The following is a 26,052-nucleotide window of genomic DNA, read 5'->3' as shown; positions in this document are numbered from 1 at the left end:
AAAACTGGTTTGAGTATTTCAGTATCTTTCAGTAGACTCATTGTTGCCTATAACTGGAACCTTTGCTTTTTTGGATACAAAACGAGTACAGAACTCTTGAGGATAGGCTGTAGCTAAGCTGCTGCATTTTCAGCTTTCAAGAGGTAGGCTCAAACCATGAGACTGCTGGTGGATGAGTTCAGCTTTGATTTAGGTTCTTGTCAATAAATGCTCTCACCGCAGCTCACTGCTCATTCACAGTGATCTACGTGGCTTGGCCTCACCAGAGAGGAGCCTGTGGAGAGCCCTGCTCGCAGGGTGTTTCATGTGAAGAACTATGCCTGTGGTCAGAGCTCTGGGAGCACCAGAGCTACCCAGGGGTAGCTGGGCTGGGGAAAATGACTTTAAATGACCTGGTAAGGGTGTCTTGCACATCCGCCTGTGAGTCCAAGTCAATGCCAAGTGCAAACTGTGTTGCAAAGCTAAAAGTAGGGTAGGTTTTAGTAAATTGCTTTGTATCAGCCCCTCTCTTTAGTTGTTCTTGCGTTACTGACCCATCTCTCAGTAGTGCAGATGGATGGTACTAGAGGAGAAGGATTTTTTTTTTCCCCTCCAACTAGCCGTCATCTGCTTAAAAAAGAAAGAACAAAAAAAAATATCTTTTAATGTGTTTGAAAGATGGCACATGCCCTTGGGAAGTGTTGTTCCCTTTCAACGTTAGGTTGAGAGGAGGTTTGTGCTATTGCACATATAGCTTTGTGAAAAGGCAGAGAAGTTTGTTGGGAAACTTGTTCCCAACCTTGTTGGATTGTGCTCTTCAGATGTATTGATAAAACTGAGACTCATACGGGCAGTGTGACTGACGCTGAGTCCAGTGTGATGCGGGTGGTGCTGATCCGACTCTCGGGCAGTTTAACATATGCTCTGCATTCTCTGCTTCCCTTCCAGTTAAATCCAGTCCACGCAAGCCTCGTGGGAGGCCCCGGAGCAGTTCTGACCGGAGTTCAGCCGTGCTGTCAGACTCATCATCAGTGTGTTCCCCTTCAAGCAAGTCTGAAACCACATCTATGGAGAAAGTCAAGAAGAAGGAATTGAAGAGTGGGGAAAAAAGGCGAGGAAGACCTCCAACGCTTACAAGTGTGAAGTTCAAATTGTCACAAGTAAAGGACGCGTCGGACATTCAGAAGGGCAGCAAAGAGGAAAAAGAGAGTCTGAAGAAAATCAAAAGGTCACCATCCACTACATTTCAGCAAGCAACAAAGATCAAGAAGTTAAGAACTAGTAAACTCTCCCCACTGAAATCTAAATTTAAGCCCGGGGCAAAACTTCAGATTGGGAGGAAGAGCGTTCAGATCGTGCGCAGGAGGGGCCGTCCGCCGTCCTCTGAGCGTTTAAAGACGTCCTCCACCTTGGTCATGAACTCACAGCTGGAGAAGCCCCAGAGGATTCGCAAGGAAAAGGATGGCACACCACCTCTTACCAAGGAGGAGAAGACGGCTGTCAGGCAGAGTCCACGCAGGATTAAGCCCGTTAGGATTATACCTTCCACCAAAAGGACGGATGCCACGATTGCAAAGCAGCTTTTGCAGAGGGCTAAGAAGGGGGCACAGAAGAAGATTGAGAAAGAGGCAGCCAAGCTGCAGGGCAGGAAGGGCAGAACCCAGCTCAAGAACATCCGCCAGTTCATCATGCCGGTTGTGAGCGCGATCTCTTCACGGATTATCAAAACACCCAAGCGGTTTATTGAGGACGAAGACTACGATCCTCCCATTAAGATATCCAGACTGGAATCTACACCCAACAGCAGGTTCAGTGCCACGTCTTGCGGCTCCAGCGAGAAGTCCAGCGCCGCCTCCCAGCATTCGTCCCAGATGTCTTCAGACTCCTCGCGATCCAGCAGCCCCAGTGTGGACACATCAACAGACTCTCAGGCTTCCGAGGAGCTGCAGACGCTTTCTGAGGAGCGGAGCAACACTCCAGAGGTCCATGCGCCGCTGCCTGTTTCTCAGTCCCCCGAAAATGATAACGGCGATAGGAGAAACAGGAGGTTTTCGATAACAGAAAGAAGTTTTGGCCAGAGGACTACTAAAAAGCTGTCGGCCTTGCCCAGCGTGCCACAGCAGCAGTCCTCCTCCTCTCCTCCTCCCCCCCTGCTCACTCCTCCACCACCACTGCAGCCCGCTTCCAGCATCTCGGACCATACTCCCTGGCTGATGCCTCCCACCATACCATTGGCCTCCCCCTTCCTGCCCGCTTCTGCCGCGCCGATGCAAGAGAAACGTAAGTCAATTCTGCGAGAGCCGACGTTTAGGTGGACCTCCCTGAAGCATTCCCGTTCGGAACCACAGTACTTTTCCTCAGCAAAATATGCCAAAGAGGGTCTTATTCGCAAACCGATATTCGATAACTTCAGGCCCCCGCCGCTGACACCGGAGGACGTCGGCTTTGCGTCTGGTTTCTCAACCCCTGGTGCAACGGCTCCAGCGCGCCTCTTCTCTCTGCAGTCCGGAGCGAGGTTTGACATGCACAAGAGAAGTCCTCTGCTGAGAGCACCCAGGTTCACACCGAGCGAGGCCCACTCCAGGATCTTTGAATCTGTCACTCTGCCCTCATCGGTCGGTCGCACCTCTGCAGGGGCCTCTGCCACGGGTGTCTCCTCTCGGAAGCGGAAGAGGAGAGTGTTCAGCCCCATCCGCTCGGAACCCAGATCTCCTTCGCACTCCATGAGGACAAGAAGCGGGAGACTTAGTACCTCTGACCTGACAACGCTCACCCCCCAGTCTTCTGTCTCTTCCTCATTAACGAGCATTTCTGTTAGTTCTCTCGCCACTAGTGCCTTAAATTCAACTTTCACTTTTCCTTCCCATTCCCTAACGCCGGCTGGGGAATCGGCAGAAAGAAGTCAGAGACCAAGGAAGCAGACGAGCACTCCGGCAGAGCCCTTCTCTTCCAGCAGCCCTGCTCCTCTCTTCCCCTGGTTCACATCAAGCCCCCAGACGGAGAGAGGCAGGAACAAGGACAGGGCGGCAGAGGAACTCTCCAAAGATAAAGATGCTGACAAAAGCCTGGAGAAGGACAAGGGCAGAGAGAAAGACCGAGAGAGAGAGAAGGAGAACAAACGGGAGTCAAGGAAGGAGAAAAGGAGGAAAGGGTCAGAAATCCAGAGTAGCTCTGCCTTGTTCCCTGTAGGTAAAATGCCCAAAGAGAAAGTTGTCAGCGAGGATGCTGCAGCATCATCATCTGCCAAAAAAACAGGCGGGCGGAAGAAGTCTGTGGCACTCGACCCTGCGGCAGATGCTTCCGCCGCGGTGCAGGCCGATGCAGCAGCCAGCAAAACCAAAACATCCAAGAAAGGTAGAGGAGGGTTAGACAAGTCGGACCTGGACCTCAGCCCCGCCGTGCCCTCGTTGGAGAAGGAAAAAGCCCTGCGTCTCTCTGCTCCTTCGTCCAGCACCGTTAAACATTCCGCTTCTTCCATCAGCTCTATGTTGGCTCAAGCAGACAAACTGCCAATGACTGACAAGAGGGTGGCCAGTCTTCTGAAAAAGGCAAAAGCCCAGCTCTACAAGATTGAGAAGAGCAAGTCCCTCAAGCAAGCAGATCAGCCAAAAGCACAGGTATTCCCTTTTCCAAGTTGTTTTATTATTTGCTGGGGTGCATCTTGGTTTGCACTCACACTGGAAGTCACCAGTAGGTTTCATATCATAAGCGTGAAGCATTAACTTGCAGAGCTGGGCAGCTGTTAGAGCAACAGATGGCGAATGGCCCAAGACTGAGAAACCCTGCGCAGAAGCTGGGGGGGAGAGGGAGCTGCTGTGTGGTCACCCTGGGGGAGGGAGCCCCGTCCCTTTTTCAGTAGAACCTCTCGTTCTTTTGAGTTTACCCTCGCTGGGATCATCCAGGCTTACGAGGCTGAGAGTCCTTATTTTTACCCCAATTCTGGCTAAGTGCAAGATACAAACTAACTCTTTTTCAGTAGTTTAGAAGTTTGTTACATGTTTCCTGGCCTTTCTCAGGGATACTGTCTGTTCCCATGTTCTGAACTCTAGGGACAAGAGAGCGATTCATCGGAAACGTCAGTCCGAGGACCACGAATCAAACACGTTTGCAGGAGAGCAGCCGTTGCGCTGGGCCGCAAACGAGCGGTCTTCCCAGATGACATGCCCACTCTGAGTGCCTTACCGTGGGAAGAGCGGGAGAAGATACTGTCTTCCATGGGGAATGATGGTGAGTTAGGGGTTTTATCCTTCACCCCTGGCTTCATACAAAGCCAGCTTTGGCTGACTACTTAAGCCGAGGACTGCTTTGAATGGTTAAGGAGGGAGGGAAGGTGTGTTACAGAGCTCTGGGCTCACTGTTACAGTGCTGCTCAAACAGGGTGAATCCTGTCTGCCATTGGTAACTGTTATAAATGTGTTCTGCACTGAACTTCTCTCCTGCTGAGGGGCGTGTGTGCATGTACATATGTACAGGTACATGTGTGTGCGTGCGCTTGCACTCACATGCCCCTTGTGTAGCTCTGCAGGTGTACCTGCCCTTAAGGGAATAAATTCCATGAGCAAATTAGACACTTGGAACATCCTTTGACATCAGTGAATTTACACTAGAAACTTTCTTGACAGATAAGTCATCGATAGCTGGCTCGGAAGAGGCTGAACCTCTTGCTCCACCGATCAAGCCGATTAAGCCGGTTACCAGGAACAAGGCACAACAAGAACCTCCGGTGAAGAAGGGCCGACGCTCGAGGCGCTGTGGGCAGTGTTCGGGCTGTCAGGTTCCAGAGGACTGCGGTGTCTGTACCAACTGTCTAGACAAACCCAAGTTCGGTGGGCGCAACATAAAGAAGCAGTGCTGCAAGTAAGTGTGTGTTTGAGAAACAGTTCAGCCCATCCCTGTGCTGCCTGGGATGAGCACACACACACTTTGGGACAGGGAGCCCTGGAGCATGGTCTTGGAGTGAATTTGCCCTGCGCTGAGGCTGGATCACAGCAAGGGAATGTGAACAGTGGGATTTAGGACATCCCTCTTCAAGTTGTGCTTGTTTCCAAAGTTTGCTTCTGGTTTATTCTTCCCAGGTTGATGGGAACTGGCACGGCATGGAAAGCGTTTGGTGTGAGACCAGTGACTTTGGTTAGGCAGTGCAGGTTTTTGGGGGGAAGGCAGCACAGACATACATATTTCTCTCTCATTCTCCCACATTGCATCCATATAGAGCTGATGTTTTGAAGATGATGTTTATCTGGTGTATATACTTGGTATAACAAAGATGTCTCTGGATGTCATTAAGCAATACTGCCCTTCCATGTTTTCTCCTATAAGTTTTCACAAATATCACTTAGCCTGAACCTGTTGCGTTTTCAAATTGCTACATTCAATTGATTTTACCAGACAAGATAATCTTGTCTGAAAAGGCAGCAGCTGAAGTGGCACCGTTAGAGATTGCTGTGGCATGAGAGCCATTTCCACAGCATAGCTGTGAGGATCACGGTGCGATGCTCGCCTGTGAGATGAAAATGCAGCAGCTTTGTCCAGGCTGCAGGTGAGGTTTCAAAATCATGTGTTGAGAGCGTGGGAAACCAAAGGGAAAATGCAGAAGAAAATAAGAATTTTCTTTATACACCTTTGAAGGGCAGGGGAGTTGCCTGGGAGAAAGTAGTGGCTGTATTGATAATGGTTTTGTCAAGTTTTCACATGGAGCTTTTACAGACTGCCCTCACTGCCTGTGTTCTTCTTCTGATTTCCTGGCATGCTCTTTCTTTTTAGAATGAGGAAATGTCAGAATCTACAGTGGATGCCTTCCAAAGCCTATCTCCAGAAGCAAGCTAAAGGTAGGCTGAAAGACTTGGCTTGAGTGTAGCACCAGAGAGAAAGTTTCATCCCTTAACTTGCTTTGTTTTAAAGAAGTGGCAAATCATTTGAAGTCGTGCCATTTTGGCAGCGTTGCTTTATTGATGCTTCTTCTTCCTAGCTGCAAAAAAGAAAGAGAAGAAGTCGAAGACAAATGAAAAGAAAGAAAGCCATTCTGGAAAGAACCAGCTGGACTCTGGACAGAAACCAACTCCTCAGAGTGTCATATCGAGAGAAGACAATGCGGTAAAGAAGTGCAGCGAGCCTGCCCGTAAGCCCACTGAGGAAAAGCATGAGGATGGGAATTCCTCCATTCCGGTGCCAGAGCCCAAACAGGTCCCTGCACCTGGAACCAGAAAGACTGGCAAGCAGACAGCCCAGCCAGCGCTGCTCCCTCCTCCTCAGCCACCCAGCTCAGGACCTTTGAAAAAAGAAGCACCTAAACTTGCCACTTCTGAGCCTAAGAAAAAGCAGACTCCCCAGCCAGAAATAGGTAAATGGGACTGTTTCTCCTCAATACTTGAGTCATGTTAAGTAACGATATTGGTACCTCTAAAAGCTGTTGGCTTTTAAACCCAAGACATGCTTGATGATCTGGTGAAATTACAGCAGGTTCTTTTGGAAATGTGGCTTAGATCTGGCTGCCTTTTATTGTGCTACGCTGTGTGCTGGGGCAGGGAGAAAGCTGCCCAGTTTCACTGAGGCTTGCAGTCACGTGCCTGGGGCACTCTCCAAGCATATGTCACTGACACAAGGTCTGGTGGCTGTTCACAGTCTGGATGTGAAGCAAGAGGAATGTAAGCTTTTGCTACAAGCCCATAGTCTGCTATGGCACATAGAACAGAGCAGCTTGAGCAGTGATCAGCGAGGCAGCTCTGGGACCTGTGTGCCTTGGCACCCTTGGCTTCAGGCTTTTAGTGGAGCAAACTCCCACTCACGCCTCAAGGAGACTGCTCAAGCTGTAGTTGGTGAGGTGCAGTCACAGAAGGGGGTGGAAAAATTCTGCTCTAAGATTCCTCACACGTTACCCAGCTGATTTTCTTCCCTTTTCTTCTCTACAGGTGGCTGTTAGTTACTTGAAATACTCATAATTTTTCCCCCCTTCCTAGGCACAGAACAAAGCAAACAGAAAAAAATTGCTCCCCGTCCAACTTTCCCTGTGAAACAGAAACCAAAAGAAAAGGTGAATACTGCTTTTTGTACCCAGTCAGTACATTTCAGGGACCTGGAACTTCAGTCTTTCTAGGAAGTAGAACGGTATTACTTAACCCATGTGCAGATTAATTATTTTTGTGCTTAGAGATGTTAGGTTTCTCCTCCTGGCAGGATGCAGATACCAAAGTAGCCAGCATATGCCTAAGATTCGGTTCAAACATTCACTTGTTCTCTAAGATTTGCATGTTGTGGGGTGGAGGCTAGTTTCTCCATGGAACATGGAGCGGCCTTCATCTTGGAAACAACTCCGTTATGGAAAAAACCCCCACAAACAAACAAGCCCTAAAAGAATTGTCTTCAAATCTGAGCGAGAAGTGCATAAGGACTCATTGAGCCCATAGTTGCCCCACTGCAGCAATATAAAAGCCTATGCTCTGGTGAGAGAGCAACATGATGTTAGAGAAGAAGCAGCAAATTGTATTAGAGATGTAATTGCGTGTGGAATGCTCCCAAGCATGGTTTGCAGAACGGTGACTTGCACCTTCCACACGCTCTGAACTCCGCGGTGGTTTGGGGGTTTTGTCTGTGAATCATCTTCAGCATTTCATGTGATTTTGGTGGAGTTCTGACGTTCAGGGTTGGGATTAACGCCGGCTCCTTTACTTGACTAGGAAAAGCCCCCTCCTATAAGCAAGCCAGAGAGCAGCACGCTGAATTTGCTCAGCACTCTGACTAACGGAAGCAGTTCCAAGCAAAAGCCACCTACAGATGGAGTCCACAGAATCCGAGTGGATTTCAAGGTAGAGGACAAAATGTTTTAAGTCTTTGAATGTTACCTGCCTCTAATCACTGGAGCTAGAGTCCCTCAAGAGTGCTGGCAGTGACTTCTAAGTGTGTGTGTCTGGTTCCGTTCAGAGAGAGCTGCAAATAGGAGCCTTCAGGACAAGTCACTCGGTTGATTCTTAGAAGCTGGTTATGCCTTTTTGTTTTCCTTATAATTAGAGTACTGGACGAAGAGAGACTTAAAGCTTTAAAACCTTAACTGTCAATGTGTGAGGATGGGCGAGAATGGGAGGTTTATGAAGAATGATTCCATTAAGATGGAACTATAAAACCTTGCCACAACTTGAGCCAACAAGATTTGGGGAAATGTTAGTAACTTGTAATTCAAGACATTTGGGGTATATCTGGGGGTTCGAATGAGAAATCCTGTACTTTTTTGAACAACAGTGTTGAAATAATAAACATGCATATTTTCCTAATCAGAATTTTTCAGTCCATCTATAAGTGTTGATAATGGAGCTTATAGTGGGATCTCTTAAGTGTTTTATAAAATATGGAGCTTTAATAAAGTATAATTCTTCTGAAATTCCACCTTCAGTACTAATTGTGCAATCGTGAAAAGCCTTGTCTCGTTCCTTAGGCTTGCTTTCCATAGGGGAAGGCTAGGGCTTTGCTGAGCTCTCTCGGCAAGACCAGCGCCGAGGTGGGACTCTAAAGTAGACCAAGGCAGAAGCTGAAATGGTTTCAGTTGGAGGCCGCTTAACTGCAGGTCCCAAGTGTGTAAAGCAGTGTGAGCACTTTGTACTGATGTTGTATTGCCTTGTTCTGCATGGTGATGTGTCCTTTTGTGCTTTCAGGAGGACTGTGAAGTGGAGAATGTTTGGGAGATGGGTGGGTTAGGCATCGTCACCTCGGTACCTATTACTCCCAGGGTGGTCTGTTTTCTCTGTGCCAGCAGTGGACATGTGGAGGTAAAGCATTGCGTTCTGCTGTCAATCGCTTAGTTACAGCACCGTGTTGTTACGGACATAAATACAGCCATACGCAGAGAGTATTGTGACCTTAATCCCTGAGAAATGAAAATAATACCTGTAAATCTGTCCTTGTAAAATTTGTCACAAGATGCTAAAATGCAAGGTATTGAAAATCAGTTTCTGAGCTGCTCACTCTGGAGGTGAACTGTAGTACATATAGAGTAGCAGCACATCAGAGAGCACCCGCATCTCCTCTTAATTTGGAATCCCACGTCTGATGTGAAGCAGGGGCTTTGCTTGCTTTTCACTTGAGATAAGAAAGGCTGCCCAGTAATCTTAGAGGGCTTCAGGTGGTGTTGGCTTTCCCAGGTACGTCTGTATCTGCTGAGAGCCACAAACTGTTACTGAAATGTGACTGGAAAGATTCTGGTGCTGCACAAAGAGCTGCAATAAGATGTGCTAAATGCATTTCCAGGTACAGATAGGTGCTTCTCAACATCTTCTGGCTAGCTGCCATCAGAAGGTGATGGTAACGCTCTAGAAAAGGCTTGGTTATGAGTGCCCAGTACCTAGGGGGAAGAGGGTTCAGTCCTATATATGTGGACATCGGTGTACCTGTTTGAGGACCATGAAGGTTCAGTGGGTCATGGAGACATCTCCTTCTCAGTCAGGCTGCTCAAGGGGACAGACTGTTCTGGTGTCCTCTGTGAGCCTGCTATGTTCCTGCCCCAAGGATGATTCTTTCTGTGATGTGACCAGCCTTGTAGGGCGATACATAGAAGAGCTTTCAAATGGGCCACCTAAGCTGAATGGAGGGAGAGATGTCTCTCTGCTCTGCATTGCCCCTTCCTTCTGCACTGTTTCTTCTTGTGCAGTTGGGTTGTGGTACAGCAAGGGAAGGCGATCCTGAAGAGCCCTTTAGGTCTTTGCCAATGCTCAGAACACTGATAAGGTGTCCCAGACTCCCATTTGCTGCTAAGAGGCAAGTCTCTGGGTAGACGAACGTGTATTTGGGCGATGTGAAGTACACGCACAGTTTCCTTCCTAAAATATGCCAGTAGAAATCCTTGTGTCAGCTGTAGAGCAGAATTCAAAGTAGTTTGGAGCACGAGGGGGCTTGTTTGGGAATTCCGAGCAGCTTCTGACTTGCTAAAACCTGCCTCTCCCCCCTTGCAGTTTGTGTATTGTCAGGTCTGTTGTGAGCCCTTCCACAAGTTCTGCTTAGAGGAGAGCGAGCGGCCCCTGGAGGACCAGCTGGAGAACTGGTGCTGCCGTCGCTGCAAGTTCTGCCACGTGTGTGGGAGACAGCACCAGGCCACCAAGGTACCCCCAAACCCCGGCGGGGACCCCACGCCACGCTGGGCAGGACACACGCGAGTTGCTTCATGGCAGCTTCTTCCTCTTGCCCTGACGGGGGAGCAAATGTAACCAAAAGCAGACCCCTCTGGGGTCTCTGCTCCAATGCTTTTTCTCCTCCTTCTTGCAGCAGTTGCTGGAGTGTAACAAGTGCCGAAACAGCTATCACCCGGAGTGCCTGGGCCCAAACTACCCAACAAAGCCCACCAAGAAAAAGAAAGTTTGGGTGAGGGTTTCTTTATTTCCTTCTGCGTGATTCACATGTTGACTGATCATAACGCTGTGGGCCAGAGCTCTGCACATGTCTTGTTCTGATGCAGTCACTTCACTTTTAAAGGCAGGTGCCTGTTACATCAGAAGGTACATTTGGAAATAGGTGGTAGGAAATAGGTGTCTTGTAGATAAGATCTCAAACAAGCAGGACTTTTTACAGAGGTGACACATTTTTTAGTTGTGGTAATTGTTCTGATCGTAATCCTAGGACATGGAAGAAGCTCTTTAGAATGAAAGTGTTTGCCTTGTTAACAGACTTCCCAGCAGATACTGGTACCGAGAGACAATGTGCATTAATGCACTGGTTTGTGTCTCTAGAGCTTTTGTTCTGAACAGGTGCCTCTAGTGCACTTGTATTTAGTGCTAACAGGTTCTAGGTGTTTTGTAGTACAACAGTCTCAGAGCTGGAAAACTGTTATAAGACAGGTCAGAAGAAATGGCACAACTATGTGCACTGTTTACATGAAGGGAAAGGAGGTATTTTTGTCAGTGCAAATAGGAGGGCAGAAAAACTCTATTGTGATTTATTTTCATTTTTTCTTGTGGCATTATCACCTTCTTACTGTAAACAGAGGGAGCTCTTTCTTTTTAGTGGGAGTTTCAGTATCTGAAACTGATTCTGCTGCTGTATAAGCTCCCTGCACTCATTAAGTAAGAAAAACAGTGAGTTGTATCCTTAGGACCAAAGCATAGGGATATTTCTGTTCTGGGTAACAGAAATAACTCTTGCCAAACATTCCTTTTCCAGATATGCACCAAATGTGTTCGCTGCAAGAGCTGTGGATCAACAACGCCAGGCAAAGGGTGGGATGCACAGTGGTCCCACGACTTCTCGCTGTGTCATGATTGTGCCAAACTCTTTGCTAAAGGTATGTACAGTTGGGGTTCTTTACAGCAGGAGCCTCGCTGGGTGCTCGGGTTTGAGTTAGCGTCAGTGCAGAGCGAGCAGAGGGGCTGTGGGGCAGCTGAGTTGCTCACAATGCAAAAAGGGTCTGAACCTGGCCTAAAGACTCCTGACTTAGTAGGAGTAACAGAATTCCTGTCGTAAAGCGGTTGTTCCTTCCTGTGTCAGTTACTTTACATGGTGCCTTTGTACACAGGAGGGGCTGGGCTCTTTGGGGAAGAAGTTCAGGAGAGAAAATCTTGATTGTTCCACCTAATTTCTTTCCACCTGCATGTCACCTTTGTGCTCTTGCTTTACTCTGTAAAGGTAACAGCATGTAGTATTTTGTTAGGCTCTCCACTCCCAAAAAATGGGTACCCAGTAATGGTATTCTAGAGCGGTAAGGATTCTTCCAAGAAGTTTCTTTTTGTGGCTATTGTTTGCAGTGTTGTAAAAGCAGATGCAACTGTCTTGGCAGCTGAGAGCTGCTTCTTTGGTACACTAGTAAATAACCACATAGCCTTTAACAGACGTGTGTGGCAGCTGAACTCCTGATAAACATCACCTCTTGTTGGCAGGAAATTTTTGTCCTCTCTGTGATAAATGCTACGATGACGATGATTATGAGAGCAAGATGATGCAGTGTGGGAAATGCGACCGCTGGGTGCATTCCAAATGTGAAAACCTCTCTGGTAAGGCAAATCCTTGTCTCCTCGGCACTAAGAACATGGGGCAGTGAGTAGACCAAAGTGATCGATGTTGGGACCTTTCTGCTAGACTGTAATATCAGCACCCTCACCTGTTGTGACCTCCCTCAAGACCATCTGTAGAGTGGCCACAGGTAAACCAGGACTAATACTAGTAGTGCCCTGAAGGTGAAGGACTTGCATATCAAGCACAGTTTTGCTCAGTTAGCACACAAGATGCTTTTGTTACATGGGAAGGGTTTCAGGTAGTAAGTGCAGAGAAGGGGTTTTCCCTGTAGCTATCTTTCAGTAAAGTACTTCAGATTGTTATTTTACCTTTCCTTATCTGCAGATGAAATGTATGAGATACTCTCGAACTTGCCGGAGAGCGTAGCGTACACCTGCATTAACTGCACAGAGCAGCATCCTGCGGAGTGGCGGCTGGCGCTGGAGAAGGAGCTGCAGGTTTCCCTACGGCAGGTTTTAACAGCCCTCTTGAATTCCAGAACTACCAGCCACTTGCTGCGCTATCGGCAGGTAAGTGGAGCCTCATGGCCCTTCACATCTTCTTGGCCTGAAGCATTGCCTGGCATCGCTGTACATCTCACTGCCTTTAGTGTACTTGGAATGACACAGACTGCAAGTTTTGTTTTCTTTCTTCATTCCTATGGAGACAAAGGAGTGGGTACCTACAGTACAATTTGTGAGGCTAAGAAGAAAAAATAGGGTAGATTTCTTCAAGGAGTGGGAGGATTTAGCTCTGTGATGGTGTTTTGTTGACAGATAAATGGGATCTTAGTTTTGAAATACATATTCAGAAATAAGAATTCTGAAAGATGAGTCTCATCCTGATAGCTGGTCACTCTGCCCTGCTGTGTGCCTTGCAGGACAGCAGCAGAAAAGTTAAGACTTTTTCATTTTTGTCCCTTTATTCAGAACTTGAGTCTCCTTTCTTTCATGTTAGTGAGAATCTCTGAGCCTGTAAGTGTGCCTGGGAGTATGTCACGAGTAGCAGCCACGCTTCAATAGCCAAAGTCCCTCTGTCTGTTTGCTGATGTTAACAGGCAGCAAAACCACCTGATTTAAACCCCGAGACAGAAGAGAGTATCCCGTCCAGAAGCTCTCCTGAAGGTCCCGACCCTCCTGTCCTAACAGAAGTCAGTAAACAGGAGGAGCAGCAACCTCTGGATCTGGAAGGAGTGAAAAGAAAAATGGATCAAGGAAGTTACATTTCCGTGGTATGTCAAAGGTTTTGCGTTCCCCTCAAATGACAGAGCCTATGAATGGTTTTATGACCCGTGGGATTTAGAATTGAGTGTGCTTAAGCCTTTTCTTTATGAACAAGGAGACAGGTTAATGTGCTTCTAAAAATTACTCTGACTGGTGCCCATGTTAACATTGGTTCCAAGACATAGAATTTACACTGCTGCATGGGTCACTCCAACCAGCAGCAGCACTTGGTTAAATCCCTTTAGCTCTTAGTCAGGTATTGATGTTGATGGAAACAGGATGGAGTATATTTCATGTACAAGTTCTAGCTGAAGGCCTAGTCAGGTAACTCCAAGAACATTCAGTTATCTGGAAACTGATACTTAATCTGTGCAGGAATGATCTCTTTAGGGGTCATTTATACACAACACTAGCATTGACTGGACCAGTTCTCTTTGTAGGGAACAGCTTTTTCCTCTTTTTTTCCCTATGGAGCCCATAATCCTGAGGAGAAATGTATATTGCAAAGCACTGGGCAGACATGCTGTAGCCAGGTTTTAGCCAAGTCCTTGTGAGTTAGCCAGCTTAGGTGGTTTAAAACTACTCAGCAGTCATGTCCTGGTAGAAGGAAGAAGTGAACAGTGGTGGGTGTCACAGTTCTGCAGCCAGGGTGCAAATGCAGAGGACTGCTCGTTTCTTTACAAATAAACCTTTTCGCTGCTTCAAGTCAGTGCTCTCGTTCAGTCTTCCAGTCATTTGGATGCTCACTTGATGCCTTAAAAAGCAAGTGGGTGGTGTAGCTGTGCAAGAGACATCCTGTTGATATGAAATGTTGGGGCTTTCTTACAGTTGGATTTCAGTGATGATATTGTGAAGATAATTCAAGCAGCTATTAACTCCGATGGAGGGCAGCCAGAAGTGAAGAAAGCCAATAGCATGGTCAAGTCCTTCTTCATCCGGGTGAGCTGGACTACAGTTGTTTTGAAATCTGCCTGGTATCATACTACTGCTTGTTGTTGTTGGAATCCAAAGGGTCTGTCACGCTTGGTATTGCTTGGGTATTTCCAGGAATAAAATAATACATTGTCAGAGTTGTTGATGTTAATGAAATCTTACTGGTTGTGCGTTTAGAGTAGATCTTGCCTGAATGTCTTTGAATTTTTGGCATGTTGTATAACGTTTCTAACAGAGTGTTGTTTTCCTTCAGCAAATGGAACGTGTTTTTCCATGGTTCAGTGTAAAAAAGTCCAGATTTTGGGAGCCAAATAAAGTAACAAGCAAGTAAGTAATTGTTCTGCCTCTGACTGTGGCACCCTGCGGTTTGCCAGCTGTCTAAGCAAAAAGTATCACAAGAGGGTTGGGTTTTCTGTTTCTGTTTTTCCTTTTCCCTTTTTTGTTTTGGTTTGGTTTGGTTTGAAGTTGTTAAACAGTAATCCCATCCCCAGGTTTTGTATACACTTCCTTGCTCTAAAGCAGAACAACCAAAAACATTATTTAGATCTAGATGTGTTGTCTGTTGTCTTGTCAGTCCTGTCTTTCCTTCCCCCTCCTCCTCACTCCCATTTAGTGTGGCCTTCCTTCTGCATCTGTTACCCTCAAAAGAAACAGCCAGCTACATCACAAACCTTCAAATGTGAGTGTTGTGGCCTTTGTTGAGAGCATGCGGGGACTGGGAGTAGTTAAAGGGGTTTTTACTGTGGACTGAATGTCAGTGGTGCTGCTGGCCAGGGCTCAAGGTCCTCTGGTGTAGTCAGGTCTGACAGCTGCTCCTGTTGCTTTTCAGCAGTGGTATGTTGCCCAACGCAGTTCTGCCGCCTTCACTTGACCACAATTACGCTCAGTGGCAGGAGCGTGAAGAGAACAACCGCACTGAGCAGCCCCCTCTGATGAAGAAGATCATCCCTGCTCCAAAACCCAAAGGGCCTGGAGAGCCAGATTCACCCACTCCTCTGCATCCTCCTACGCCACCTATCTCTAGTAAGAAAACAGATTGCAGCACTGTTAGTCCCAAACCCAGGGGTCTTCACTCTAAACCTTCTAGTCGTAAAGCAAGGGTGGTGCTAGTTCTGTATGTGACTGAAGGATTCTGGAGACCTCTGTGACCTGCAGTCACTCAGAGACTGTTACACATGCCATGTTTCTGAGCTGAGCTGGGGCTCAGACATATTTGCCTTGCCTCCCCCTGAGAAGGGCTGTGTAGAGCCTGCTGTGTGCCTTGCCTTGCTTGACAAGCTGGCTGTTTGACAGCTTGAGGCTACTGTTTGGCTCCTCTACCCTGTTCTCTTACTGACAGTCTTTCCAGATGAATTTTTGCCTCCCTGGCTTTCAAGAATAAACAGAGTTCTCTCTTTTAACCGTAAGGCTCTGACAGAAGCCGAGAGGACAGTCCTGAGCTTAACCCACCTCCAGATGTAGAAGACAACAGGCAGTGTGCATTGTGCCTGAAGTATGGCGACGACAGCGCTAACGTGAGTACCTGGCCCATGCCTGTGTAATGGGAGCTCATTTAATCACTACCATGGGTAGGCCAGATGCTGCTTGTGCATTGCTGTGTCTCTTGGAACATTCAAAAAGAACTTTTCCTTCTGTTCCTTAGGATGCTGGACGTCTTCTCTACATTGGCCAAAATGAATGGACACATGTGAACTGTGCTTTATGGTCAGCAGAAGTATTTGAAGATGACGATGGCTCTCTGAAGAACGTGCACATGGCTGTGATCCGGGGAAAGCAGCTGGTGGGTAGAAGGGAAGAATGCTTGGTTAAGCTTCACACTCACACAGAATAAGGACACGAACCCAGCTAAAAGATTCCTTGTGTGTTTTGTATATTAAGGAGCATTTTCACCTTGGAGTATACATAAAAGATGTTGATATGGAGCTTGCATGTAGCTACTCTGTTAAGTAGTGCAAAAAAGGACAGTGGCGCCTGTTTTCTGAACTGCCATGCAGTCTTGGGAAACTAACTTCCTGTTGTGAATTGGTTGATGGTTACTTTCCAGGAGAGCAAAATGAGACTGGAAGCACGACTAGAAATCAGTTTGTCCAAATTCTGTTTTACTGTTGCATCAGTTGGTGCTAAATGTTCATTGAAACAGCATAAGGGATGGAATCAGACTGCTCTTACTGTGCTGCCCACTTGGGGAATACTCTGTGCAGGAGAAATAATTGTCACATGAATCAGTGAAGCTTGCAAATATGGTGCCTGGATCTGGAGTACAAGCAAGGAAGTCTGGGGCCTGGAGGAAGCAAATGCAAAAGTTGTTGTGTGTGAGGGATCTTCTTCCTCTCGCCTCCTCCTCCATGTCTCGCTCATGCATGTGAGTCACGGATGTGGAAATGAAGTGGGAGGTCAGGCATTACTTTAAACTCTTCTCTGTGCCAAAACCCCAGCTGACAACGGTAATGGTGGCCTGGGTGTAAAGGAGGTTAATTGTCAACTGGTTTTTATTTCACTTTTGTAGAGATGTGAGTTCTGCCAGAAGTCGGGCGCCACAGTAGGCTGCTGCCTCACTTCCTGTACAAGTAACTACCATTTCATGTGCTCACGAGCCAAGAACTGCGTCTTTCTGGACGATAAGAAAGTTTACTGCCAGAGGCATCGTGACCTGATCAAAGGAGAGGTGAGATTCTTCTTTCACCCCCTGCCTCGCCTGAAGGTGGGGTAGGCCTGTAACTGTCAGCACTCTCTAGAAATTAACGTTGAACGTGTTCCTTCCTAACAATGGCCTGACCACAGTGCTGCTAAAAAGAACTCAGTGATAGGGCTGGCATGAAGAGGTTTGGCAGGTGACACTGTCTGGCAGCTGAAAATCCTAACGACCAAACTGAAGCTTGAGTAAGACAGGCTATGTAGCATACATATGGCGGTTCCTTTAAAAATAACAGCTAGTTTTGTGGATCTTTCTTCCAGGTGGTTCCTGAGAATGGGTTTGAAGTTCTTAGGAGAGTCTTTGTGGACTTTGAAGGGATCAGTTTGAGAAGAAAATTTCTCAGTGGCTTGGAACCAGAGAACATCCACATGATGATCGGTAAGATCCAGTCTCTGCACACGTAATCCACTTTTTGTGCTGGAACCTGGTTGACAGCCCCTTCTGTTCCTCTTTCTGCTCAGGTTCAATGACGATAGACTGTTTAGGAATTCTGAATGACCTCTCAGACTGTGAGGATAAGTTGTTTCCCATCGGCTATCAGTGAGTATGAGTTGTTGCATGATTAAATGTCTCTTAGTATGTTAGATGCCAAACCAGCACTGAAGTAACATCAGTTAAAATGGTCTGTAGCTTTCCTCTGCTGTTTGGGAATCTCACAGCTAAGCTGGGTGTGCAGCACGTTGTGCAGGAAGCCTTTGAGAAACTGAAAAGATAACGTAGGAATGATGAGATTTGCTTACTGTTGAGTAAACTTGTTTATGTTGGAATTATCTTCCAGGTGCTCCAGGGTGTACTGGAGCACAACAGATGCCAGGAAGCGCTGTGTGTATACCTGCAAGATCATGGAGTGCCGACCACCAGTCATAGAACCTGACATCAACAGCACTGTAGAGCATGATGATAACAGAACAATTGCCCATAGCCCAGTTCCCCTTACAGGTGATCTTTTAAAACTTCCCAAAAGTACTTTATCAGATCATAGCTTTTAGGGTTCAGCGACAGCTTATACCACTGTTTCTCTTTTATACAACAGAAACTCTACCTAAAGAGAGCCAAAATACACCTGAAATTGTAAACCCACCATCACCAGATCGTCCCTTGCATTCTCAGACCTCTAGTTCCTGTTACTATCCACTGCTCTCAAAGGGTCCTAGGATCAGGACACCAACTTACCCAGCCGCACAGAGGTCTCCCGGCTCAAGGCCATTACCTTCTGCAGGTACTTCAAGTGTTGTTGAATTTGACCTTTGGTTTTGGAGAGGTTTCTTTTATTTGTTTGGAAATAATTCTGGTTTGGTTCCTGTCTTCTATAGCTTCCTTCAGGATGTGTTTAGTTTTCTGCTGCTAGAGAAAACAGTGCTGTGGCAGTAGGGTTGAGGGCGGGAAAGCTCTGAAAATAGAGTAGAGATGGCCTGTTGAGAAATGTATGACTGAATCAAAAACTGCCTGGGATGATGAAAGCTGTGTGTGGGCAGTACAGTAGCACCACTGCAGGAGACCTGTAGTACAGGTTAGGGACTTTCTCATTTCAGTTGGTGTTTTTCTAGAGAGAGTTGGAAATCTGCTGTTGTAACTCAGCTGCTGTTTCTGTATCAATGGGTCACATTTTGTTTCAATGCAATGTTGAACATTCAGATCAGAAGTTGAGGTACAGAATGCTGAGATGCAAACCTATCAACTCTGCTTTCTGAGTTGATACTAATTGACAGTATCAGGTATTTAATAGCCAGCTCAGCTATCATCATTATGTGAATGCTACTGCACTGAAAGGTTTTCATTTCTGGTGTCTTGACTGAAGGGATTGGGTGTGCATTGATCATGGAGCCTTCAGATCACTCGACAGTCTTTCTTGCCTTATTTTCTCAGGAAGTCCTACACCAGTGACCCATGAAATAGTGACTGTAGGAGATCCTTTGCTGTCCTCTGGACTGAAGAGCATCGGTTCTCGGAGACACAGCACCTCCTCTTTGTCACAGCAGCAATCAAAACTCCGGATGATTTCCCCTCCACGAGCTGGGAACACTTACTCCAGGCACAGCGGATCTGCAGCTTCCAGCATGGGGTCCTCCTCAGAGCACGAGCCGAGCATCAAGAGCACTGACCGCTTTGTGGGATCGGTGAATGTGGGTACTCCAAGTGCTCCAGTTCAAAGTTGCTCCACCAGTTCAGGCTCCCAGAAGACAGCAGCTATAAGCGGAAGTAAAACTTACCAGCTGGATGCCTCTCAGTCTACAGAAGGACATTCAGCCAGTTTGGATTTGCTAGCTAAAGGTGTGACTTCTAAAGGAGAGAAGACAAAAACACCGACCTTGAAAGACCCAGATTATTCAGCTCATAGTTTTGCTTCTGGGGGAAACTCCAAAATGTCCATTCAGCCAACCAGTTCATCGGGCGCAGAGATGAATGCTAAAGTAGGAACCTTTCAAGAATGTTCAGGACCATTTTCTTCCAAAGAGGCAATATCCTTCCCACTTTTGCATCAGAGAGGCCCAAGGAAAGACAGGGATCAGCACATGGAACCTGTGCAGCTGGAGAAAACAGCCGTGGTTGATGAGATGGATGCCAAGACCTTGAAGTCTGCTGGAGTAAATAGCAGGCCTCCTGCAGCGAGTGAGCAGGTGGTTTCTGCCCCTAAAGACAGGCGTCAGAAGGGGAAGAAGTTAGTGAAAGACAGTTTCAAAGAGAAGCATTCCCTGAAACCTCTTACAGATTCGAGTCAAGCAGTAGGCAGCAGTGAAGGAAACCTGAAACCAGAGTTCACCAATCAGGGTTTGGCAACGGAACAGCTTAGCCAGAGGTTGTGTAACAGTATTCCTGCTGAAAAAGCTGGCGATAAGTCCCCACCTTCCCAAGGGCCATCCAAAGGTTCTGCAGCACAGATGGAAGTGGCCCCCAGGGAATCACCAACACCTAGAAAGCGCACTGTTAAAGTCACTCTGACACCGCTCAAGATGGAAGGTGAAAACCAGTCTAAAAACGCACAGGCAGAAAGCGATGCTGAGGCTCAGCCTGCAGGGGTAGAACTGTCTGCGATGGCAGAGTCCTCCTCAACCTCGGAAAGCCAGGAAGATAACCCTGTAGTTCAGGGAAGTCCAAATGAAGCGCCAGCACAGGAATCACAGAATAACACATATGAAAACCTGCCTGTTCAAGATAACAGCTTGCTGCTCCAGGATGGAGCTAAACCTCCAGAAGAGGGCTCGTACAAGCGGAGGTATCCACGGAGAAGTGCTAGGGCCAGATCCAATATGTTCTTTGGACTGACTCCTCTGTATGGCGTGAGGTCTTATGGAGAGGAAGACATTCCCTTCTACAGTAACTCGACTGGGAAGAAGCGGGGGAAGCGGTCTGCAGAAGGACAAGTGGACGGCGCGGATGACTTGAGCACATCAGATGAAGACGACTTGTATTACTACAATTTCACTAGAACGGTGGTTTCCTCGAGCGCGGAGGAGAGGCTTGCGTCCCACAGCTTGTTCAGGGAGGAGGAGCAGTGTGATCTCCCCAAAATCTCCCAGCTGGACGGTGTGGATGATGGAACTGAAAGTGATACAAGCGTCACGGCGACCACAAGAAAAGTCAGTCAAGTAAGTAAAAGGAGCAGTAAGGAAAATGGAACGGAGAACTTAAAGCTAGATAGAGGTGAAGATGCCGGTGAGAAAGTGCAAGTCACCAAGAGCTCCTCTGTCCACAAAAGCGACTCAAAGATGGATAACTGCCATCCGGTGAGCAGGGTTAAAGCACAAGGTCAGGACTCTCTGGAAGCTCAGCTGAGCTCTCTGGAAACGAGCCGCAGGGCTCACGCCAGCACACCTTCTGACAAGAACTTGTTGGACACTTTCAACACAGAACTCCTGAAATCTGACTCTGACAATAACAACAGCGATGACTGTGGGAACATCCTCCCTTCCGACATCATGGACTTTGTACTAAAGAACACGCCGTCTATGCAGGCACTGGGAGAAAGTCCAGAGTCCTCATCCTCTGAACTTCTAACCTTGGGGGAAGGTTTGGGTCTCGACAGCAACCGTGGGAAGGATATGGGTCTGTTTGAGGTGTTCTCTCAGCAGCTGCCCACCGCCGAGCCAGTGGACAGCAGCGTCTCGTCCTCCATATCGGCAGAGGAGCAGTTCGAGTTGCCGCTGGAGCTTCCTTCCGACCTCTCTGTTCTGACCACTCGCAGCCCTACGGTGCCCAGCCAGAATCACAACAGGCTCGCCGTCATCTCGGAGTCTTCGCTCTCCTCCTCGGGGGAGAGGTCGATGCTCGCCTTGCCCTCCACGGAGTCTGGGGAGAAGAGAGTGACGGTCACAGAAAAATCTGCCTCGGGGGAAGGCGATGCAGCTCTCCTCAGCCCGGGAGTAGACCCCAGCCCTGAAGGGCACATAACTCCCGACCACTTCATTCAGGGTCACATAGACACGGAGCACATAGCCAGCCCGCCCTGTGGCCCTGTCGAGCAAGGGCACGGCAGCAATCAGGATTTAACAAGGAACAGCGGGACTCCAGGTATCCAGGTGCCAGTATCGCCCACCGTTCCCCTCCAGAGCCAGAAGTACGTGCCAAACTCCACAGACAGCCCCGGCCCCTCTCAGATCTCCAATGCTGCGGTGCAGACAACGCCACCCCACCTCAAGCCGGCCGCAGAGAAGCTGCTGGTAGTCAACCAAAACATGCAGCCGCTGTACGTCCTCCAAACTCTTCCCAACGGCGTTACTCAGAAGATCCAGCTAACGCCTTCCGTTAGCTCTGCGCAGAGTGTGATGGAGACCAACGCTTCAGTGCTGGGGCCCATGGGCAGCGGCCTCACGCTGACCACGGGATTAAATCCAAGCTTGCCCTCCTCTCAGTCATTGTTCCCTCCCACAAGCAAGGGGCTGCTGCCCATGTCCCATCACCAGCATATCCATCCCTTCTCCACCGCTGCTCAGACTGGCTTCCCACCAAACATCAGCAGTCCTTCGCCAGGTCTTCTCATCGGGGTGCAGCCGCCCCCCGATCCTCAGCTCTTGGTGTCTGAAGCTAGTCAGAGGACAGACCTGGGTACTGCAGCCACTACTCCAGCCACTGCCCTGGGCAAGAAGCGGCCCATATCTCGCCTGCAGTCACGGAAGAGCAAGAAGCTGGCTCCCTCGGGAACCCCTTCTGCTATAGCTCCTCCTGATATGGTCTCCAATATGACCTTAATTAATTTTGCTCCTTCCCAAATTTCCAACCACCCGCTGGATTTGGGAGCTATTGCAAACTCCACCTCCCACAGGACCGTCCCCAATATTATCAAACGGTCCAAGTCTGGGGTCATGTATTTTGAGCAAGCATCGCTGCTCCCACAAGGTGGGACCGCCACTGCCGTAGGCACATCTTCCAGTGTTATTGGGCCAGAGGCCAGCCACCTCCCTGCAGGGCCTGTGTCGGGCCTGGCCTCGAGTTCCTCAGTGCTGAACGTCGTGTCCATGCAGGCCACGGCAGCACCGAGCACCGGTGGGTCAGTTCCCGGTCACGTTTTGGGACAAAGTTCGGTAACATTAACTAGCCCTGGATTATTAGGGGACATTGGGTCGATAAGCAACCTTCTGATCAAAGCTAGTCAGCAAAGCCTTGGTCTTGGTCAGGAGCAACAGCACATGACTTTACCACCAAGTTCTGGGATGTTCTCGCAACTGGGAGCATCCCAGACTCCATCTACAGCAGCAATGACAGCTGCATCAAGCATATGCGTTCTGCCTTCAGCACAGACGATGGGCATGACAGTTGCTCCCTCCTCTGCTGACCCGGAAGGCTCTTACCAGCTTCAGCACATGACGCAGCTCTTGGCCAACAAAACCGGGGTGGCTTCCTCCCAGCTGGACCTCGGCACAGCTTCGGCCACAACGCAGTTGTCCAGCTTTCCACAGCTGGTAGACGTTCCCAGTAATACTGGACTGGAGCAAAGCAAGGCTTCCTCGTCCGTGATGCACGCCAGCTCTGCGTCTCCCGGAGGCTCCCCCTCCTCTGGCCAGCAGTCAGCCAGCAGCTCCGCACTGGCTCCCACAAAAACCAAGCCGAAAATCAAACGCATTCAGCCGTCATTAGACAAAGGGAATGGGAAGAAGCACAAAACATCTCACTTGTGGAGCGGTCCCTCTGAAGCACATGCTCCTGAGAGAGGGGCTGTCGCTGTACCCCAGGTCTCAGCTGCAGGGTAAGAGGAGTATTTGGTTCTGCTCATCCCTGAGGTTTTGTAATGATATGAGGAAGAATCACACTCATTTCCACAGCAAATTTTCTGTTGGGCAATTTTTAAGATAAAAGCCACAGCTGCCAGCAGAAAGTAGGTACCTAAAAGAGTATCCCTTCTGGAGGGGGAAGGGTGGAAAGCTTAAGGCTTTGAGGATCAGGGTTGTGAGGACATTATTCATTGTTGCCAGTTCTGGCAAATTAAAAAGCAGTTTAGAGATACTAGAGGAGAAAATGGCACTCCAAAGGGTGGCAGGGTCTCCAAAATGATTGCTCTTACTGAGAGTAACGTCCCTCTGCTGGCAACTGAGAAACACTGCACATCACTTGTGCAATTCCTTGGTTGCCTTCCTGTCCTGTAATGAGTCTGATTCATAAAACATCGATCCAGACCTCTTTCAACAGCTTACTCTTTTGAAACAGCCAGGACACTTTTTCTTGCTCCTCCTCCCTGTTGAAGTGCAAGTCTGGATTCTGCTGTGGTGCTGGAAGTGTGATCTGGTTCCTTGTACCTCCGTTTCTACTCCTGCAGTTCTGTGAACTGCTGAATCACTCGCAGCAGCTCCCAGTGGATCTGTTGCCGTTTTCCAGTCTCACTCACAGCACATGTGGCTTGGCAGGTATTTTCAGTGTTCCTAACTTTTTTGGTTCCAGGACTGCTCCTCTGAAGGCAGATACACAGGATCCAGCAAGCGCAGATCAGTCATTGCAGAAGCCATGTGGCCAGTCTGCAGGGTAAGCATTCAACAGACATTTCCATCAGTGAAGTTGTGTGTATCTCTGGGAAGCCACAGCTGGCTGAGGAGATGACCCCTCACCATGTGCTGGCTGAGCCTCGGTCACTGAGTAGGACTAACACAGAGAACAGGTCACAGACTGTACTGGGTTAAACTGCTACCCACAGAGAAATAAATGCCTCAGAAAGGAATGCCACTGAGTAAAGCCTGCTGGTTTGTTTCCAATAGAACTGATGTCAGAGCACAAAGGTTATTGTATCTGTCTAGTTCTCAGATTTTATAGGCAGCTCTTCAGCCTGGTGAGGAAATGAAGCAGGTTGTTAAATATTTTTCTCTGTGTTCCTCTTTCCCCCCCAAGGCAAACGTCAGTGCTGGCAGAATCTCAGTCAACACAAAGTGCAACAAGTGAGCAAGAGAATGCAGGTATGTCACTTCTTCAAAAGCACCGAGTCTTGGGATTGTCCAGGTCTGGAGATGAGTACCTGGAAGTTCAGGGCTTGTGTGTCTCACTCTCTTGGGAAAAACCTCAGAGCTGATAACTGTGGTATTCTTGCTGTGAGGGGAGGAAGGGTTTCTTGGCTATTAATAGATATGAGACTAATAATTGTATGTCTATTTTAAGTTTGTGGGAATTTCAGCACTTGAGATTTCACACTTACTATAGCACTGTCTAGATTTTTTTCTTGGACAGGTTTACAGGTCAAAAGGCAAGTTAGTCAGGAATGTTGTCATGGAACAGCCAGTGGAAAAATGTCACTCAACCCAGTTTCTGTCTTCATGCTCCTCCTGTCTTTTCCAGGCTCAAAAGCTTTTGAGGAAGAAGAGAGCACTTTCAGCTCCCCACTTATGTTTTGGCTTCAGCAAGAGCAAAAGAGAAAAGAGTGTCTGGGTGAGAAGAAACACAAGAAAGGTTTGGTTTTTGAGATCTCTAGTGATGACGGTTTTCAGATCTGCGCAGAAAGCATTGAAGGTGAGAACCATTGGCTTTTGGTTGCACTGTTTTTAGCTTTCCTTGCTAGAAGTAAAGTTAGGACTTCTGAGGATCAAAGTCTTGAATTACAGCCCCAGAACAACCCGAATTCCTAACAATGGCTGGATTCTGTTGATGATTTTTTCTTTCAGTAGAATATATTCAGTGAATATATCTCATTGTTTAGTCAGCTGACCAGTGGTTTTGAGCCATGTTTTGTCACTACGTAGTCCATGTGAATCAGACAGAGAGATATCTAAATTTACTCCAGAGCAGTTGCTGAGGTGCTTACTTTATGCCAAAGGGAATTTTGGAGAGGAGGGAAGCAACTGGACATGAGGACCTTAATTTACCATGAAAGGATGCAAACTTCATAGTCCTAATTAGTTTATAGAAATACGAGAATTTGTTGGAAAGCAGCATACCATCCACCAGTGGTATGTTGTTTCACTGGGAAGCTGCTAAGCTGTGGCAAAATAAGAGGCACAGCAAGGCATGGGGTTGGCACTCCTGGTACCCCCCACTCGGACACGATCTCACTGTCATGCTCTGTTTGTGTGTCTGCAGATGCCTGGAAGTCACTGACAGACAAAGTGCAAGAAGCCCGATCCAATGCCCGGCTGAAGCAGCTCTCCTTTGCAGGTAATAGCCAGTGCCCAGCCCACTTCTGCACGTGTGAGAGTGAGCACATCTTCCTGTTCGGAAGGGCTCGGAGCCTTAGAGGCTCAGTGCAGTCACTGACTGCTTTATGGAGGATAATTGCTTCCCAGTGAAAGGATTGAAAGCTGCTCCATGGAATGCTCCTGTTGTATGTGAGAGGCTGCTGCCTTCTGCTCCAGGTTGGTGCTGTCAGAGTGAGTTTGTGTTGACTGTGCTCTGTTTCTGCTCCAGGTGTGAACGGTTTGAGGATGCTGGGCATTATCCATGATACTGTCGTGTTCCTGATTGAGCAACTGTACGGAGCAAAGCACTGCCACAACTACAAGTTCAGATTTCATAAGCCAGAGGAGGCCAATGAACCTCCCCTGAACCCCCACGGCTCAGCCAGGGCTGAAGTCCACTTGAGGCAAGTGTGAGCTTTGTCATCCTTCAGGTTAATGGCCCATTTGCTCCACTAACTGACTCCATGAAGGGGCATAATCAGCAGATCTCTACAGCACTTAAGCTCTCCGTTAAAAAGAACGTTTGTGAGTTTCACATGTAAATCAGTTATACTGCCTCTAGCATGTTTCTCTCTGCCACTTTGTTGGTGTTGTTTTGTTTAACAAAGACCTCCTGGCTGGTGCTTTCATTCAGGGTTCTCAGAAACTTGGGTGTTGCCCTGGTGCTTAGAAG

The 26,052-nt window shown here is 48.0% G+C and overlaps 1 protein-coding gene across 1 annotated transcript in view; it reads left to right on the top strand.

Annotated features, from left to right (window-relative positions):
- KMT2A (lysine methyltransferase 2A) overlaps positions 1–26,052 on the top strand; it is a 37,582-nt gene that overhangs the window by 9,615 nt on the left and 1,915 nt on the right. Inside the window, exons 3-32 of the mRNA XM_061368248.1 lie at positions 928–3,596; positions 4,029–4,206; positions 4,602–4,836; positions 5,743–5,807; positions 5,948–6,319; positions 6,936–7,009; positions 7,653–7,781; positions 8,622–8,735; positions 9,915–10,061; positions 10,225–10,320; positions 11,116–11,236; positions 11,829–11,942; positions 12,289–12,473; positions 13,001–13,174; positions 13,995–14,105; positions 14,353–14,426; positions 14,929–15,122; positions 15,507–15,613; positions 15,742–15,879; positions 16,606–16,764; positions 17,055–17,172; positions 17,256–17,334; positions 17,573–17,733; positions 17,828–18,013; positions 18,661–22,975; positions 23,665–23,745; positions 24,106–24,170; positions 24,547–24,717; positions 25,285–25,359; positions 25,609–25,783. Of these exons, the coding sequence (XP_061224232.1) occupies positions 928–3,596; positions 4,029–4,206; positions 4,602–4,836; positions 5,743–5,807; positions 5,948–6,319; positions 6,936–7,009; positions 7,653–7,781; positions 8,622–8,735; positions 9,915–10,061; positions 10,225–10,320; positions 11,116–11,236; positions 11,829–11,942; positions 12,289–12,473; positions 13,001–13,174; positions 13,995–14,105; positions 14,353–14,426; positions 14,929–15,122; positions 15,507–15,613; positions 15,742–15,879; positions 16,606–16,764; positions 17,055–17,172; positions 17,256–17,334; positions 17,573–17,733; positions 17,828–18,013; positions 18,661–22,975; positions 23,665–23,745; positions 24,106–24,170; positions 24,547–24,717; positions 25,285–25,359; positions 25,609–25,783 (10,882 nt within the window). The remainder of the gene's footprint in view (positions 1–927; positions 3,597–4,028; positions 4,207–4,601; positions 4,837–5,742; positions 5,808–5,947; positions 6,320–6,935; positions 7,010–7,652; positions 7,782–8,621; positions 8,736–9,914; positions 10,062–10,224; positions 10,321–11,115; positions 11,237–11,828; positions 11,943–12,288; positions 12,474–13,000; positions 13,175–13,994; positions 14,106–14,352; positions 14,427–14,928; positions 15,123–15,506; positions 15,614–15,741; positions 15,880–16,605; positions 16,765–17,054; positions 17,173–17,255; positions 17,335–17,572; positions 17,734–17,827; positions 18,014–18,660; positions 22,976–23,664; positions 23,746–24,105; positions 24,171–24,546; positions 24,718–25,284; positions 25,360–25,608; positions 25,784–26,052) is intronic.

Source organism: Neopsephotus bourkii, unplaced genomic scaffold (genome assembly GCF_033783945.1).
Source record: "Neopsephotus bourkii isolate Nb327-2 ecotype Australia unplaced genomic scaffold, CSIRO-AGI_Nbou_v1 NB_1433, whole genome shotgun sequence".
Taxonomy (NCBI): Eukaryota; Metazoa; Chordata; class Aves; order Psittaciformes; family Psittacidae; genus Neopsephotus; species Neopsephotus bourkii.
The sequence above is the reverse complement of the archived record's forward strand: the minus strand, read 5'-3'. Positions and strand labels throughout refer to the sequence as shown.